This window comes from Balaenoptera borealis (assembly GCF_965194805.1).
Source record: "Balaenoptera borealis genome assembly, chromosome: 6".
NCBI lineage: Eukaryota > Metazoa > Chordata > Mammalia > Artiodactyla > Balaenopteridae > Balaenoptera > Balaenoptera borealis.
In genome coordinates, this window is record NC_138863.1 from 4371681 (window position 1) to 4389769 (window position 18089).

The window sequence follows — 18089 nt, forward strand, 5'->3', positions numbered from 1 at the left end:
CATCTCCTTGTATCTAGAAAAGCACTAAAATCCTTCATGGTGACGACTGCTCCTCGTGACTAGCAGAAACCTTCTGCAAAAAAATATGTGCTCGATTGCGTGTACTCCCCCTTCACCAAAATCACATATATGCTAACCTTACCCCCTACCTCTTTAGAGCACTTTCTCAGAGCTATCTGAGACGCTGTCTCCCAGGCTATAGTCCTCATTTTGCCCCAAATAAAACTTGACTCACAACTCTCATGTTGTACATTTTTTTTAAGTCGACATTAGTCTTCACGCTGAAAAAATTTCCTTTTCTTTTTCTTTATTCCTTCTGGAGTACAGACCTGTGGAAGAATAAAGATGAATCGTGGAATGTCCCCCAGGGCTATGATCCCGAACTGATCAAAGAGGACAAACGGAAAGAATTGGAGTCGGAGATCCGGCTGCAGGTAAGACTGCTTTTCTGCTGTAGTCCCAGTAAGTCAGTCACTGCAGTGCTTTGTTACAATTTCCTGTTAATAACCTACCCAGAATTTAAGCTATTTTTAACTTCACAAAGAAAACACAGGTTATGCGAAGTCACCTAAACCTAGGGTCTTTTGTATTCACCTAGGTTGACGAGCTGATGAGACAGGAACTAAAAAACTTAAAACTAGCTGTGAACAGAGAGAAGGAATTATCGGGCAAAACAGGAAGGAGGAAAGGAAGTAAAAAGGTGAGTGGTTCTTTTTTTTTTAAATTAATTAATTAATTAATTATTTATTTATTTATGGCTGTGTTGGGTCTTCGTTTCTGTGCGAGGGCTTTTCTTTCTAGTTGCGGGAAGCGGGGGCCACTCTTCATCGCGGTGCGCGGGCCTCTCACTATCGTGGCCTCTCTTGTTGCGGAGCACAGGCTCCAGACACGCAGGCTCAGTAGTTGTGGCTCACAGGCCCAGTTGCTCTGCGGCATATGGGATCTTCCCAGACCAGGGCTCGAACCCGTGTCCCCTGCGTTGGCAGGCAGATTCTCAACCACTGCACCACCAAGGAAGCCCCAGGTGAGTGGTTCTTATGCACGGGAAGCAGAGGGCAGATCCAAACCGTGACCAGGAGCCCGGCCCCCGCGGGTAGTGGCCCGTCCAGGCGTGCTGCCCGTGGACCCTGGCTGTCCCAGGCTGATTCTCCGGGAAACGTGCCTACCTTTGGTGAATTTACCTCGGTCCACCACGTAGCCCTCAGGGTTGTGGGCTCATAAATGAGATAAATCCAACAGTCTGGGAGTAACTTTCCCAGTCCGCCATCACTGCAGATCCGTGGTACCCAAGCCCCACAAGTGGGATGAGACCTATCGGAGGAGCTGGGGCATGTGCTTCAAATGCCCACCCGTCTCTCCCTGTAGAAGGTCTGTAGGGGAAGCCAGTGGCAATGAGCAGGTTCCCTGTGAGTCGGGGAATCCGATGAATTGAATTTTCAGTTGCCACCCATCCGTCTCGTAGTGGTTTCGAGTAGCCAGTTGGATTCCAATATTCCATGTTCACATACTAGGGTCCTGTGAGATAATAGAAAATATACCTATTGGTCTCTGCCCCTGGTTGTTGGCAGGGAGCTCCTGGAACCCTTGTAAATTCCTAAGTGATAAGCACACTGGGAGCGTCTTTTGTCACAATGAGGCGATGCTGGGTGGGCTCCTAGATGGCTCCCAGGGTGGGGCTGGTTACAGGGAAGACCAAGCCATGATTAGAAGCCTGGAATTCTCAGCTCCACCCACCCGCATTCTCTAGAGAGGGGACAGGAGATAGAAATGGAGTTAATAATTGGTCAAGCCCACATGAGGAAGCTTCCATGAAACCCCAGTAATAATGGGATTTGGAGAGTTTCTAGGTGGGTTAACACATCCACATGCTGGGAGGGTCACACACCCCAATTTCACAGGGGCAGAAGCTCCTACACTCAGGGCCCTCCCAGGCCTTGCCCTACAACACCTCTTCATCTGGTTGTTCTTCTGTATCCTTTATCATATCCTTTAATGAACTGGCAGATGGAAGTAAGTGTTTCCCTGAGTTCTGTGAGCCACTCTCACAAATTAATCAAACCTGAGGAGGGGTTTGTAGCCGGTTGGTGAGAAACATAGGTGACAACCTGGACTTGGCATTTGGCATCGGAAGTGGGGTGGGGAGCAGTCTGGTGGGACATCACCCTTAACCTGTGGGATCTGACTCTATCTCCCGGTAGACAGTGTCAGAATTGAGTTGCATTGCAGGACCCCAGCTGGTGTTGCAGAAAACTACTTGGCGGGGGAGAGCCCCGCACATCTGGCATCAGAAGTGTTTTGAACATGGTCCACTTTGATCCAGAGCCAGCCCTACCTCTGGGGCCAGGATACTCCAGGCAGAGGAGTTGGCAGGGTTGTGGGCAGCCTTTGCCCTTTGAAGGCTTTCTCACGTTTCCATGGTCCATCAACTCTTCCTGGGACTCACACACTCCCTCAGAGCTTATCACACTCCCAGCTACATTAGTGACTAGTTTCGCCAGCCCAGGGGCTGTATGGTGTCTTTACAGTGGCTCTATCGTAATGCTTTTTGTGTTGACTTTACAGTTTACAGTTTAACTCTGACTCTGAATGTCCTTCATGGGCCTCTACTGAGGCTCCATCTCTGTAGCCCACTGAGGGCTCTCTATAGGCTATTCCCTCATCAATAGGAAATAAATATGCCACCCATTGACCCTATTAATGAATTTCACGTCTTCAGAAAGTGATACCTTAATGACTGAACATGGAAATCAAGCCAAACAAAACAGGAAATGAAGCCAGGAGGTGACTGTACCCCTCCAGCTGAGAATAGGCTTCCTCCTCTTACCCAACAACTGATCATCAGTCTGGCCCAAGGGCACCCTCTGTACTGCTGCCCCCTCTCACTCCTTGCAGCCTGGTGTCTGCCCTCACCATGTCCTAACTCATGACATGTCACAGGGTGAGAAATTGCTATGAATTTCTCTCTTGGAATTAAACTGGTTGAACACACAATAGATGCACTCAGGGTACCCCAATAGATTGATGGTAATTGTGTAACTGTAGAGTTTTCAGTTCTCAAAATTCCAATCCAAATGACCTTGGGAGACATAAATATGATTCAATTTCGTAAGCTGAAACTTAATTAACTATATTAAATCCCCTCCTTAGGAAGACCATTAGCAGAAGGGGAATGGGCAACCTTGAACATAGAAAAGGAGAAAGAGGACTCAGAGGGATAGAATTTGGCAGTATTATTCCAGCATTATCCAGAAGCAGTGACTTGGTCAGAGATTTTACAGCAGCCTGAGTGCTCCTTTCAAAATATAAATATGACCTTAGCACTCCATGCTGAAACCCTTCAATGACACCCCAGTTCCCCCAAGGATAAAGATGACAGGCTTACAAGGCCATGACCAACCTCGCCAGTGTCCTCTTCTTCAGGCTCATCACCCACCTCTCCTCCCTGGCTGCACTCCAGCACCCTGACCTTCCTCTTTGTGCCTCAAACACCCTGTGCTCCCTCCCACCACAGGGCCTTTGCACATGCTGTTCCCTCTCAAGAACTGTCTTTACCCCCACACCCTCAGTCCCCAGTGTAGTTAACCCCTATTCATCCCTGGGGTCTCAGTCCTAGCCCTTCTTCCTCAGGAAAGCCTTTTGGGGCCTCCAAAGTAAGTCTGGTTGCTACACATACACTTGACGCTGAGTACCATGTCTTCCTGGTGCTTTATCACAGTTTTAATGTTACATTTACTGGTGAGATCATTTTGTTTGTATTTGCCTTCCCAAATCTACTGAAGGGCCATGAGTCCAGCGACTATGTGACTGTCTTTTCTGCTCACCTTTGTAACCTTTTCTGGCACATAGCAAGTCCTCAGCACATAATATTGAATGAATTAATTAATCAAATCTAGATCCTATGCAGATTGACCCCTATAGGCTAAATAAGTGCCTCAAGACGTCACAGTATGGCATAGGTAGCAATTCAGTGCATCCAGCCACCTCCTTGCTTATTCCATACTCAACAAGCAACCTTCTGATGAGTTATTGTACTTTCATGTTCATTTTCTTACAAGAAGGAAGGCTACAGAGTCTGTTTCCCTTGGCAATTATATTTCACATTATAATTTAATCTACTTACATTGCAGTCTATTCCACCTTCTCTTGTGATTTAGAGATCCAAAATCAGATCTTGGGGGACATATCATCTTTACTGATTGTTTCATTTAATATTATTTATTGAGCACTATATGCCAGGTACAGTTCAAAGCATTTGAGGTACAGAAGATAACAAGACAGACAAAGAGTCTGTACTTGCAAAAACAAGTTTGCAGATATGCAGGACTGTGAATCAACCCTGGATGTACTGTCACCCCCATTATGACATCACTGAGTGAGGTCCTGACTCTCAGAGGCCATCTCTCTCTCTCGAGCTCCTCTCTTGTTCTAATCACAAAATCTTTAAGGACATAGGAGTTCCTGAAGTGGCCATGAAGCTCCTTGAGGATAAGATTCTTGACTGGCTCTGTTTTTTGCATTCCTGAGTGCTAGCATATATAAATGAAAACAAATGACATATTTAAATAGAAATTTAGAATCTACGTTTAAAAGAAACAAATAAACATTCTACAGTTGAAAAATATGGTATCCAAAAATAAGAAGTCTTCTAACTGGTTTAACAACAGCATAGACATAGCAAAAGGCAGGTTGACCTCAAAAACAAGTCAATAGGAAATCCAAACTGCAGTACAGAAAAAACAAATACTGTGAAAAACAGAACAGAGAAGAAGAGAGGTTTGAGACATGGTCAAAAGTTGTAACATATGTGTAATTAGAATTTGCCCCAAAAGAGGAGAATGGAACAGAAGCAATACATGAAAAAGTAATGTTTGTGAATTTTCCAAATCAGATGAAATACACACAAATTCAAGACCTTACTGAGGTCCAAGAAGGATGATTACAAAGAAAACCACATCTAGACACATCACAGTCAAAATACTGAAAGTCAAAGATAAAAGGCAAACTCTTACTAGATTTTTTTAAAAGGCACATTTCCTTCAGGATAACAAAAAATAAGAAAGACTACTAAGTCTCTCAACAGAAACCATGGAAGCCAGAAGGAAGTGCGAATAGCATCTTTAGAGACTGGAAAGAAATAACTGCCAACCTAGAATTCTATACCCAGTGAAAATATCCTTCAAAAATGAAAATAAAATAGAGACAAACAAAATCTGATTTGACTTAGCAGCAGCAGACCCATAATATGGAAATACTAAAAGGATATTCTTCAGGCTGAAGGAAAATAATCCCAGATGAGAGAACAGAAGTGTAAGAAGGAATAATCAGTTCTTCAAAATGTAAAATTTGGGCAAGTATAAAAAGCTAACTATTCCTAAAATATTCTGGTTTTTAAAGCAAGAATAAGGGTCTGTACCATACATACAAAGAAAATATATAACAGCAGCAGCAGAAAAGTTGGGTAGGAGTAAACGGATTTGTGAGATTGCTGCATTGTTCAGGGAGCCAAAAAGAGCTAATTTAAGGTAAATTGTAATAAATCAATGATGTATTTTATAATTTTTTAAGTCATACTAAAATGTATAGCAAAAAAGTAATAGTGAAGATGAGCAGAAAATTTTTAAATAATTAATCAAAAAGAATACAGGAAAGGAAAAATAGGAATAAAAAGCAAAGAAAATTAATAAATAATAAAAAGAAAGCAAATACGAATTTGATAGAATTAAATCCAATTAATTTAATACATAATTACCTAAAATGTAAGTGGACTAAATGTTCTATTTTAAAAGACAATGATTGCCAGGCTGGAAAAAAACAAAACTAAATGCTATTTATAAGAAACACACTTTAGGGCTTCCATGGTGGCGCAGTGGTTGAGAATCTGCCTGCCAATGCAGGGGACACAGGTTCGAGCCCTGATCTGGGAAGATCCCACATGCCGCGGAGCAACTGGGCCCGTGAGCCACAACTACTGAGCCTGCGCGTCTGGAGCTTGTGCTCCACAGCAAGAGGTCGCGACAGTGAGAGGCCCGCGCACCACGATGAAGAGTGGCCCCCGCTCACCGCAACTAGAGAAAGCCTTCACACAGAAACGAAGACCCAACACAGCCAAAAATAAATAAATAAATAAATAAATTTATTTTTTTAAAAAAAGAAACACACTTTAAACATAACAAATAGATATGTTGAAAATAAACTATAAACTACAGATGGTAAACTGTAAACCATCAAAGGACTAGCCAAAAGATAGCTAGTGTAACTCAGTATCAGACAAAACAGGCTTTAGTTAATAACCACCCTGCACCATCCAAACACCACAGAAAAAATGTGGCCCCACTCCAGTGCACACCAGCAAAGGTTGCATGGGGAGCCTAGACTTCTTCCCTCATGAAGACACAGGAGACAACCCAACACCCTCACTGGAGTGGTGTCAGAGAAGATCAAATAAGGAACAAAGACTTTCATTCCTGCCCATTGGTTGTGAAGCCTTGCCATCCACTATGTCAGTGGAGGCCACATGGGGAATCTATCTGGACTCCACCCCCAACCAGTGATAACAAGGCACCCCTCCCTCCCTGCTGGGATGGATCAGAGGAGACCTAGTGGAGAGTCAGGACTTCACCAGTCCCCAATGATAACAAGGCCACCTTCACCTCAGTGTGAGTGGAGACCACATGGAGAGCCAGAACTCCCACCCCCACCCAGAAATACAAGGAGCCCCTCCCACAATGGATTGGGGAACCTAGACTTCTACCTTCCTGGCAGTAACAGCACAACACACACACATACACACACACACACACACACACATTATTCCCCTTCCAGAGCAGTGTCAGAGAGAGTTAAAACAAGAGATTTAAATTAAATTCAGAGTCTCATAATACAAAAATGTTTAGGTTTTATTGAAAGTCACTCATCATACAAGAACCTGGAAGATCTCAGACTGAAGGAAAACAGACAATAGATGCCAAGTCTGTAGTGTCAGAGATGTTAGAATTACCTGACAAACATGTTAAGGCAGCCATGATTAAAATGCTTCAATGAGTAATTATAAAGCTGCTAGATACAAATGAAAAAAAAAAAACAGAAAGCCTCAGCAAAAAAGTAGAAGATATAAAGAAGAACCAAATGGAAATTTTAGAACTTAAAAGTACAGTATGCAAAATGCTGGATGAGCTCAGCAGCAGAATAGAGGAGACAGAGGAAAGAATCAGTGAATTGGAAGATAGAACAATAGAAATTACCCAATCTGAACAGCAGAGAAAATCAACTGGAAAAAAAAAAGCTAAACAGAGAATTAGGAACTATGGGACTATTAAAAAAAATCTTATATTCATGGCATCAGAATCTCAGAAGGAGAAGAGAAAGAAGATGAGGCTGAAAAAGCACTTCAAGAAAGAATGGTTGAAATCTTCCCAAATTTGACAGGAGATATAAACCTGCAGATTTAAGAAGCTAAATGAATACCCAACAGGATAAATCCAAAGACATCTGATCTGAGACACATCGTAACTAATCTTCTAACTACAGAAGACAAAGAAAAAATCTGGAAAGCAGCCAGAGAAAAAAATGACCCTTTACCTATAGGAGAAAAACACCTTAAATTACTGTGCGTTGCACACCAGAAACTGAGATGGAAAGAAAGGGCACAGTACTTTTTCAAGTGCTGAAATAAAATAACTGCCAACCAGAATCTATACCCAGCAAAAATATTCTTCAACTGTGAAAAAGAAATCAAGATATTTTCAGATGAAGGAGAACTAAGAGAATTTTTCACCAGCAGATTCACCCTGAGAGAATTTCTAAAGGAACTTCTTTAAATGGAAAGAAAATGGTTCAAAAAAAAAAAAAACCCTGGAGCATCAGAAAGAAAGAAATAACTTGGTAACCAAAAATATAGGTAATCTGGGTATCAGTGAAATCACAAAACACTCCATGTCATGGACCTCCTGGGTACTTCAGAAATACTAGAGGTGGCAGGTGCTCAGTGATATAACCAAGGATCGTCTACCTCGGGAGTCTCAAACTCAAATGCCTTCAGTGTCAGTCAAGTTCCATAAATGAGAGAAGCAGGCAGAGGACTGTGATGAACTAAACAGCATACATGACTCAGCTCTGGCCAGTGATTGCCAGGTGGGAAGGCAGGCCCTGTCCTGCCAGATCTTCCAACTTGTCAAGAAAAGCCAGAAATCCTAACACAACATTGTAAATCAACTATACTCCAATAAAAATTAATATATATATATGTAAATAGAATAGGCTTTTCTTCCCTTTCTAAATTATGTTATTTGATTGAAGCAAAAATTATGACACTGTTTGACTTGGTTCTCAGTGATGCAGAGGAAATATTTAAGACAATATTACAAATGACAGGGGATGGGTAAAGGCATGTAAAGGGAATTAAGATTTTTCTACTTCACTCAAAATGTGACATGAGTAGACTCTGATTCACTATGCATATATAATGTAACACCCAGAGGAACCACTAGAAAAGTATACAAAGAGATACACTCAACACTATCAAATGAAATTCTAAAAACTGGTCAAGTCACCTACAGGATGACAGGAGAAAGCAAATAAAGAAATAAAAAATATAAGAGAAAAATAAATAAAATGGTAGACAAGTCCTAATATATCAATAATTACATTAAATGTAAATAGTCTAAATACACCAATTAAAAGAGAGTAGCAAAGTAGATTTAAAAACATGACCCAACTATATGCTGTCTTCAGGAACCTCATTTGATATATAATGATATAAGCAGGTTGTAAGTAAAAGGATGGAAAAAATATATCATGCAAACAATCAAAAGAAAGCAGGAATGGCTATTCTAGTATCACATAAAGTATATTTCAGAGCCAAGAAAATTATCAAAGTCAGGGAAGAACTTAGATATGATAAAAGAGCCAGTCCATCGAAGACAAATTAATCCTAAATGTGCATACACCAAACAACAGAACTATAAAATATAGGAAGCAAAAACCAATAGAACTGAAAGGAAAAACAGACAAATCCACAATTATAGTTGGATTCATTCTCAAGAACTGATAGAATACTAGACAGAAAATCATCAGCAAGGATACTGAAGAACTCAACAACACCATCGACAAACAGAGTCTAATTGAAATTTATAGAACACTCCACCCAAAAAACAGAATACATATTCTTTGCAAGTGCCCAAAGAATGCATTCCAAGACGGACCTTATCTTGTGCCATTAAACAAATCTCGACATATGGAAAAGAAATGAAATCATGGAGAGTGCATTCCCCTACCACAATGGAATCAAACTAGAAATCAATAACAGAAAAATAATAAGAAAATCTCCAAACACGTGGAAACTAAACAGCACACTTCTAATTCATAGGACAAAGAAGAAACAAGAGAACTCAAAACATATAAGGAAAATACAAGATATCAAAAATATCTGGGACACAAATAAAGTAGTCCTGAGAGGGAAATTTATAGCACTAAACACATACACTAGAAAAAGAGGAAAAAGTTCAAATCCGTCATCTAAGCTCCCACCTTCAGAACTTCAGAACCTAGAAAAAGAAGAGCAAAAGAAAAAAAAAAAAAAACACAAAGTGAGCAGAAAGAAGAAAAAGATAAGAGCAGAAATCAGTGAAATAGAAAACAGAAAAACAATAGGGAAGTCAGTGAAACAGAGCTGCCTCTTTGAAAATTATCAACAAAATTGACAAACCTCTAGTAAGACTGACAAAGAAAACAAGAAGTCACATATTACAAACATTAGAAATGAAACAAGAGGTATCACTACTGACTGCAGATATCAAAAGAATAATAAAGGGATACTACAAACAACTCTACACACAAAATTTGACAACTTACACGAAATGAACACACTATTCCTAAAAATACAAACTATTACAACTCATTTAATATGAAATAGATAAATTGACTAGCCCTACATCTATTAAGGAAGTTGAATTGTAATTAAAACAATTCCCCAGGTAGAATCTCCAGGGCCAGATGGTTTCACTGGAGAATTCTACCAAATATTCAAAGGTAAATTAACACCAATTCTACACAGTCATTTCCAAAATAGAAGAAACACTTCCCAACCCATTTTATAACAAGCTAGTGTTACCCTTAAGTGAAAACCAGACAAAGGCAGTACAAAAAAAAAAGAAAAATATAGGCCAATATCCCTCATGAATATAGATACAAAAATTCTTAAAATATTTTCAAATAGAATGCAAAAATAAAGAGAATTATAAACCATGACCAAGTGGGGTTTATTCCAGGAATGCAAGCCTAGTTCAATATTTGAAAATCAACAATGGAATAAACTATGTTAACAGACTAAAGGAGAAAAAAATCACATGATCATGTCAATTGATGCAGAAAAAGCATTTGACACAATTTAACGCTCACCCATGATAAATCTCTCAGAAAAATTAGAGAACTTCCATGACTTGATAAAGAGAATCTACAAAAACACCTACAGCTAACCTTCTACTTAACAGTGAAAGACTAAATGCTTTTCTCCTAAGACTGGGAATAAGGCAAGTGTGTCCACTCACTGCACTTTTATTGAACATAGTGCTAGATGTTTTAGCCAGTGCAGTAGGACAAGCAAAGGAAATTAAAAAAATAAACAGTCCCTATTTGCAGACGACATGATTGTCTACTTAGAAAATCTCAAAGAAACTCCTAGAAATAAAAAGTGCGTTCAGCAAGGTTATAGGGTACAAGGGGAACATAAAAAAATCAATCATATTTCTGTTTACTAGCAATGAACAGATGGACACCAAGATTAAAAATATCTCTTAAAATCACTCAAAAATGAAATACTTAGGTGTAAAGCTAACAAAGCATGTGTAGGACTTGTATGCTAAGACTACACCATGCTGATGAAAGAAAGAAGATCTAAATAGATAAACATACTATGCATATGGATTGGAAAACAAAATGTAAGGATGTCAATTCTTTCCACATCAATATACAAGATTAATCCAATTCTTATCAAAATCCCAGAAAGATAGTTTATAAACATAGACAAGATAATCCTAAAATTTATATGGAAAGACAATGAATCTAGAATTGCTAAAATGATTTTTTAAAAGAGGAATAAAGTAAAAAGAATCCATCTACCTAATTTCAAGGTTTATTATACAGCTACAGTAATCAAGACTGTTTGCTATTGGTAGAGGGTTAAACTGTAGATCAATGAAACAAAACAGACAACTGAGACATAGGCTCACACAAATAGGCCTGACTGATTTTTGACAAAGATGCAAATGCAGTTCAAGGGAGGAAGGATAACCTTTTCAATAAATGGTGCTGGAGCAACTGGACATCCACAGACCAAAAAAAAAAAAAAAATGAACCTTGAGCTAAGTCTCACATATTGTACAAAAAATAACTCAAAACAGATCATGGACTTAGATGTAAAATGTAAAGCTGTTAAGTTTTAGAAAAAATATATAGGAAAAAAATCTTTGGGATGTAAGACTAGCAAAGCGTTCTTAAAATTAACACTGCAAGCACAAATCCATTAGAGGAAAACTTGAACTTCATCAGAGTTAAAACTGTTTGTTCTGTGAAAGACCCTGTGAAGAGGGTGAAAAGACAAGCTACAGACTGGAACAAAACATTTGTAAAGCACATATCTGACCAAGAGCTAGTATGTAGAACATACAAGGAACTCTCAAAACTCAACAGTTAGAAAACAAAACAATCCGATTATAAAATGGACAAGAGACATGGAGACATTTCACCCAAGTGGATGTACAGAGGGAAAAAGAGCACAGAAAAGTGTCCAACATTGTTAGCCATTAGAGAAATGCAGATTAAAACCACAGAGGAATCACTTCATACCCATGAGGATGGCTAAAATAAAAGCAATGGCAACACCAATTGCCTAAGATAATGGGGACAAACTAGATCACTTTTACATGATTGGTAGGAGTGTAAAATGGTATGACCACTCTGCACAAAATTTGGCATTTCTTAAAAAAAACAAACATACAACTACCATAGAACCCAGCAATTGTACTCATGAGCATTTATCCCAGAGAAATGAAAACTTCCACACACACACACAGACATTTGTTGCACCTTAGTCAATTCATGATAGCCCAAAACTAGAAACAGCAATAATAATAAAAAAAAAGAACAAACTATTCATGCATACAATGACCTGGACAAATTTCCTGAGAATTATGATGAATAAAAAGCAAGAAAGTAACATACTGTATGATTCTGCTGATAGAACATTCCTGAAAGGGCAAAACTGTAGAAACAGAACAGATTAGAGGTTTCTAGTAAAGCTGGATTGGTTGTGGGAGGGAAGCAAGGGTTACTCTGAAAGAGCAACTGGAAGGACCCTTGGGGTGATAGAAACATCCTGGATCTCAGCTGTATCAGTATCAAGTCAAGATCATGGTTGTGACCTTGTGAGAAAGTTCTGCCAGATGTTACCCTTAGGAGGAACCTGCTAAAGGTTACATCTCTCCATAGCCATTCTTACAGCTGCATGTGAATCCACCATTATCTCAAAATAAGAACTTTAAATTTTAAAATACTGAAAAACATGAAGTATAGCTACTTGTAACCACATATGTGAACCTTGGAATTGTAATACTGATTGGAGGAAGCCAGACCTAAAAGAGTTTATGGGGTGCAGAGTCAAGATGGCAGACTAGGAGGACACGGAATTCACATCTCCTCACAGCTAGGGCACCTACCAGGCACTTGTGGGGGACCACGGACACCTGAGGGGATGGGAGGAGGAATCCCCAGCGACCGGGTAGGACGTGGGTGTGGGGGGAGTGAAGGGAGAGGAGAAGTGGAGGCGGGATGGGACTGGCGTCCCTGAGGGATGGCTGGGGGAGGGGAAGGGATCCCACGCCCGAAGGGGGAAATTGGGGGACCATTGGGAGGACATAGGATCAAAAGGGAGCATGGCCAGGTTTCCCATGCCCACTTGGGACCCTGGGGGCCTGCTGAGATCCTGGGCCTGAACCTCTGCCCACTGAGGCCCCCTCCAGCTGCGTGGGTCCTGAGGGAGAGGGTGGGGGGAAGGGGGAGCAAAAGTAAAGGCTGGACCTCCGGGACCGGCACCCCTGGGGGCAGCTGGGGGAGGGTAGGAGTTCCTACACCCAGCAAGACCCACCCACGGTTAGGGGTCCAGCAGCGATGGAGGAGACCCTGGGGGAGACAGTTGGGGAGGGGCATGAAGGAACGGAAGGGAATGGGGCCAGTGCTTTCCCTGTCCACTCAGGTAGCGGGGAGCCTGTTGGGCTCCTGGGCCTAATCCTCTGCCCTCGGAGCCTCCCTCCTGCCACAGAGAGCCCAAGCCCCACCCCTGCACCCCCACCCAGGGCCCCACCTCTACACTCGGAGACCCCCTCTGAGAACCCCTCCAACACACTGGGCCTAAACCCCACGCACACACCTTCACTCAGGGCCCTACCTCCAAACTCTGGAACTCCACATTCCAGAGACCCTCCTTCTGATGTGTTGCTTCTCTCCTTCTGCACAGGTCCTAAGCAGAGGCCCTGCCCCACGCTTGAACATCACCCCCCACCTGCCTAGGCTCCACCCCACCCAAAACCCCACGCCTGCCTAAGTTCCACCCCCCACCTAAACTCCGCCCCCATAGCCAAGGCTTTTGGTTTTTTCCTCTTTTCGATTGGAGTTCTGTTTAAACTTGTTGATTCATTGTTGTTGATTCTTTTATATTTTTATTTTTCCTAATAAATCTTTTACTTTTCTAATTTTATTTCATTCTTTATACTTTATTATTTTTCTCTCCTTTTGGCTTGTTTCCCACCCAAACTTTTTTTTTTTCTTTTTTCTGTTGTGGTTTTATTTTATCTTGTTGCAGTTGTTTCAACTATAGTTTTATTTTTCCTAATATATTTTTTTATCTTTCTAATTTCATTTTGTTTTTTATTCTTTGATATTGTACTGCTCCTTTTTTTCTTTTCTCTCTTTCTTTCTTTTTTTTTTTTTTTTTAACCATGCCACAAAGCTTGTGGGCTCAAGGTTGGGCTCGAGCTCCTGTGATGGGAGCTCCAAGTCCAAATCGCTGGACTAACAGAGAACTTCAGACCCCAGGGAATATCAATCAGAGTGAGGCCTCCCAGAGGTCCTCATCTCAGCACCAAGACCCAGCTCTATCCAACTGCCTGCAAACTCCAGTGATGGACGTCTCATGCCAAACAACCAGTAAGACAGGAATACAGCACCACCCATCAAAAAAAATGAACCAACAAAAAAATGTTACAGACGAAGGAGCAAGGTAAAAACCTACAAGACGAAATAAATGAAGACGAAATAAGCAACCTGCGTGAAAAAGAATTCAGAGTAATGATAGTAAAGATCCAAAATGTCAGAAAGAGAATTGAGAAAATACAATAAACATGCAACAAGGATCTAGAAGAACTAAAGAGAAAACAAAGAGTGATGAACAGCACAATTACTGAAATTAAAAATATTCTAGAAGGAATCAATAACAGAATAACTGAGGAAGAAGACAGATAAGTGAGCTGGAAGATAAAATGGTGGAAATAACTGCCAGGGTGCAGAATAAAGAAAAAAGAATGAAAAGAATTGAGGACAATCTCAGAGACCTCTGGGACAACATTCAACGCACCAACATTCGGATTATAGGGGTCCCAGAAGAAGAAGAGAAAAAAAAAGGGTCTGAGAAAATATTTGAAGAGACTATAGTCGAAAACTTCCCTAACATTGAAAAGGAAATAGTCAAGTCCAGGAAGCACAGAGAGTACCACACCAGATAAACCCAAAGAGAAACATGCCAAGACACATATGAATCAAACTATCAAAAATTAAATACAAAGAAAAAATATTAAAAGAGGCAAGGGAAAAGCAACAAATAATATATAAGGGAATCCTCATAAGGTTAACAGCTGATCTTTCAGCAGAAACTCTGCAAGCCAGAAGGGAGTGGCAGGACATATTTAAAGTGATGAAAGGGAAAAAACTACAAACAAGATTACTCTACCCAGCAAGGATCTCATTCAGATTTGATGGAGAAATTAAAACCTTTACAGACAAGCAAAAGTTAAGGGAATTCAGCACCACCAAACCAGCTCTACAACAAATGCTAAAGGAATTTCTCTAGGTAGGAAACACAAGAGAAGGAAAAGACCTACAATAACAAACCCAAAACAATTAAGAAAATGGTAATAGGAACATACATATTGATAATTACCTTAAATGTAAATGGATTAAAAGCTCCAACCAAAATACATAGACTGGCTAAATGGATACAAAAACAAGACCTGTACATAATGCCGTCTACAAGAGACCCACTTCAGACCTAGGAACACATACAGACTGAAAGTGAGGGGATGGAAAAAGATACTCCATGCAAATGGAAATCAAAAGAAAGCTGGAGTAGCAATTCTCATATCAGGCAAAAATGACTTAAAAAAAAAAGACTATTACAAGAGACAGAGAAAGACACTACATGATGATCAAGGGATCAATCCAAGAAGAAGATATAACAATTGTAAGTATTTATGCATCCAACATAGGAGCACCTCAATACATAAGGCAAATGCTAACAGCCATAAAAGGGGAAATCGACAATAACACAATAAGAGTAGGGGACTTTAACACCCCACTTTCACGAATGGACAGATCACCAAAAATGAAAATAAATAAGGAAACACAAGCTTTAAATGACACATTAAACAAGAAGGACTTAATTGATATTTATAGGACACTCCATCCAAAAACAACAGAATACACTTTCTTCTCAGGTGCTCACAGAACATTCTCCAGGACAGACCATAGCTTGGGTCACAAATCAAGCCTTGGTAAATTTAAGAAAGTTGAAAGCATATCAAGTATCTTTTCTGATCACAACGCTATGAGACTAGATACTAATTACAGGGAAAAAAACTGTAAAAAATACAAACACAGGGAGGCTAAACAATACACTACTAAATAACCAAGAGATCACTGAAGAAATCAAAGAAGGAACAAAAAATACCTAGAAACAAATGACAATGAAAACACGATGACCCAAAACCTATGGGATGCAGCAAAAGCAGTTCTAAGAGGGAAGTTTATAGCAATACAATCCTACCTCAAGAAACAAGAAACATCTCAAATAAACAACCTAAGCTTACACCTAAAGCAATTAGAGAAAGAAGAACTAAAAAACAACCCAAGGGGCTTCCCTGGTGGTGCAATGGTTGAGAATCTGCCTGCCAATGCAGGAGACACGGGTTCGGGCCCTGGTCTGGGAAGATCCCACATGCCGCAGAGCAACTAAGCCCGTGAGCCACAACTACTGAGCCTGCGCGTCTGGAGCTTGTGCTCTGCAACAAGAGGCCGCGACAGTGAGAGGCCCGCGCACCGCGATGAAGAGTGGCCCCTGCTCACCGCAACTAGAGAAAGCCCTTGCACAGAAACGAAGACCCAACACAGCCAAAAATAAATAAATAAGTAAATAAATTAATTTTTAAAAAAAAACCAAAAAACAACCCAAGTTAGCAGAAGGAAAGAAATCATAAAGATCAGATCAGAAATAAATGAAAAAGAAATGAAGGAAATAATAGCAAAGATCAATAAAACTAAAAGCTGTTTCTTTGAGAAGATAAACAAAATTGATAAACCATTAGCCAGAACCATCAAGGAAAAAAGGGAGAAGACGCAAATCAATAGAATTAGAAATGAAAAAGAAGTAACAACTGACACTTCAGAGATACAAAGGATCATGAGAGATTATTACAAGCAACTATATGCCAATAAAATGGACAACGTGGAAGAAATGGACAAATTCTTAGAAAAACACAACTTCCGAGACTGAACCAGGAAGAAATAGAAAATATAAACAGACAAATCACAAGCACTGAAATTGAAACTGTGATTAAAAATCTTCCAACAAACAAAAGTCCAGGACCAGATGGATTCATAGGCAAATTCTACCCAACATTTAGAGAAGAACTAACACCTATCCTCAAACTCTTTCAAAATATAGCAGAGGGAGGAACACTCCCAAACTCATTCTATGAGGCCACCATTACCCTGATATCAAAACCAGACAAAGATGTCACAAAGAAAGAAAACCACAGGCCAATATTTCTGATGCAAAAACACAGATGCAAAAATCCTCAACAAAATACTAGCAAACAGAATCCAACAGCACATTAAAAGGACCATACACCATGATCCAGTGGGGTTTATCCCAGAAATGCAAGGATTTTTCAGTATATTCAAATCAATCAATGTGATACACCATATTAACAAATTGAAGGAGAAAAACCATATGATCATCTCAACAGATGCAGAAAAAGCTTTTGACAAAATTCAACACCCATTTATGATAAAAACTCTCCAGAAAGTAGGCATAGAGGGACCCTACCTCAACATAATAAAGTCCATATATGACAAACCCACAGCCAACATCATTCTCAATGGTGAAAAACTGAAACCATTTCCTCTAAGATCAAGAACAAGACACAGTTGCCCACTCTCACCACTGTTACTCGAAATAGTTTTGGAAGTCCTAGCCATGGCAATCAGAGAAGAAAAAGAAATAAAAGGAATCCAAATTGGAAAAGAAGAAATAAAACTGTCACTGTTTGCAGATGACATGATACTATACATAGAGAATTCTAAAGATGCTACCAGAAAACTACTAGACCTAATTAATGAATTTGGTAGAGTAGCAGGATACAAAATTAATGCACAGAAATTTCTTGCATTCCTATACACTAATGACAAAAATTCTGAAAGAGAAATTAAGGAAACACTCCCATTTACCATTGCAACAAAAAGAATAAAATACCTAGGAATAAACCTACCTAAGGAGACAAAAGACCTGTATGCAGAAAACTATAAGACACTGATGAAACAAATTAAAGTTGATACAAACAGTTGGAGAGAGATACCATATTCTTGGATTGGAAGAATCAACATTGTGAAAATGACTATACTACCCAAAGGAATCTACAGATTCAATGCAATCCCTATCAAAATACCAATGGCATTTTTCCATTGGTATGAACCAAAAATTTCACAATTTGTATAGAGACATTTCTCCAAAGAAGATATACAGATTGCCAACAAACACGTTAAAGGAT

General features: G+C 39.9%; 1 protein-coding gene across 5 annotated transcripts in view; it reads left to right on the forward strand.

Moving 5' to 3' along the window:
* DRC11 (dynein regulatory complex subunit 11) overlaps positions 1-18089 on the forward strand; it is a 170030-nt gene that overhangs the window by 94662 nt on the left and 57279 nt on the right. For all 5 annotated transcript variants that reach the window (XM_082396881.1, XM_082396878.1, XM_082396879.1 and 2 more), the window contains 2 exons: positions 328-434; positions 599-700. In XM_082396881.1, the coding sequence (XP_082253007.1) occupies positions 328-434; positions 599-700 (209 nt within the window). The remainder of the gene's footprint in view (positions 1-327; positions 435-598; positions 701-18089) is intronic.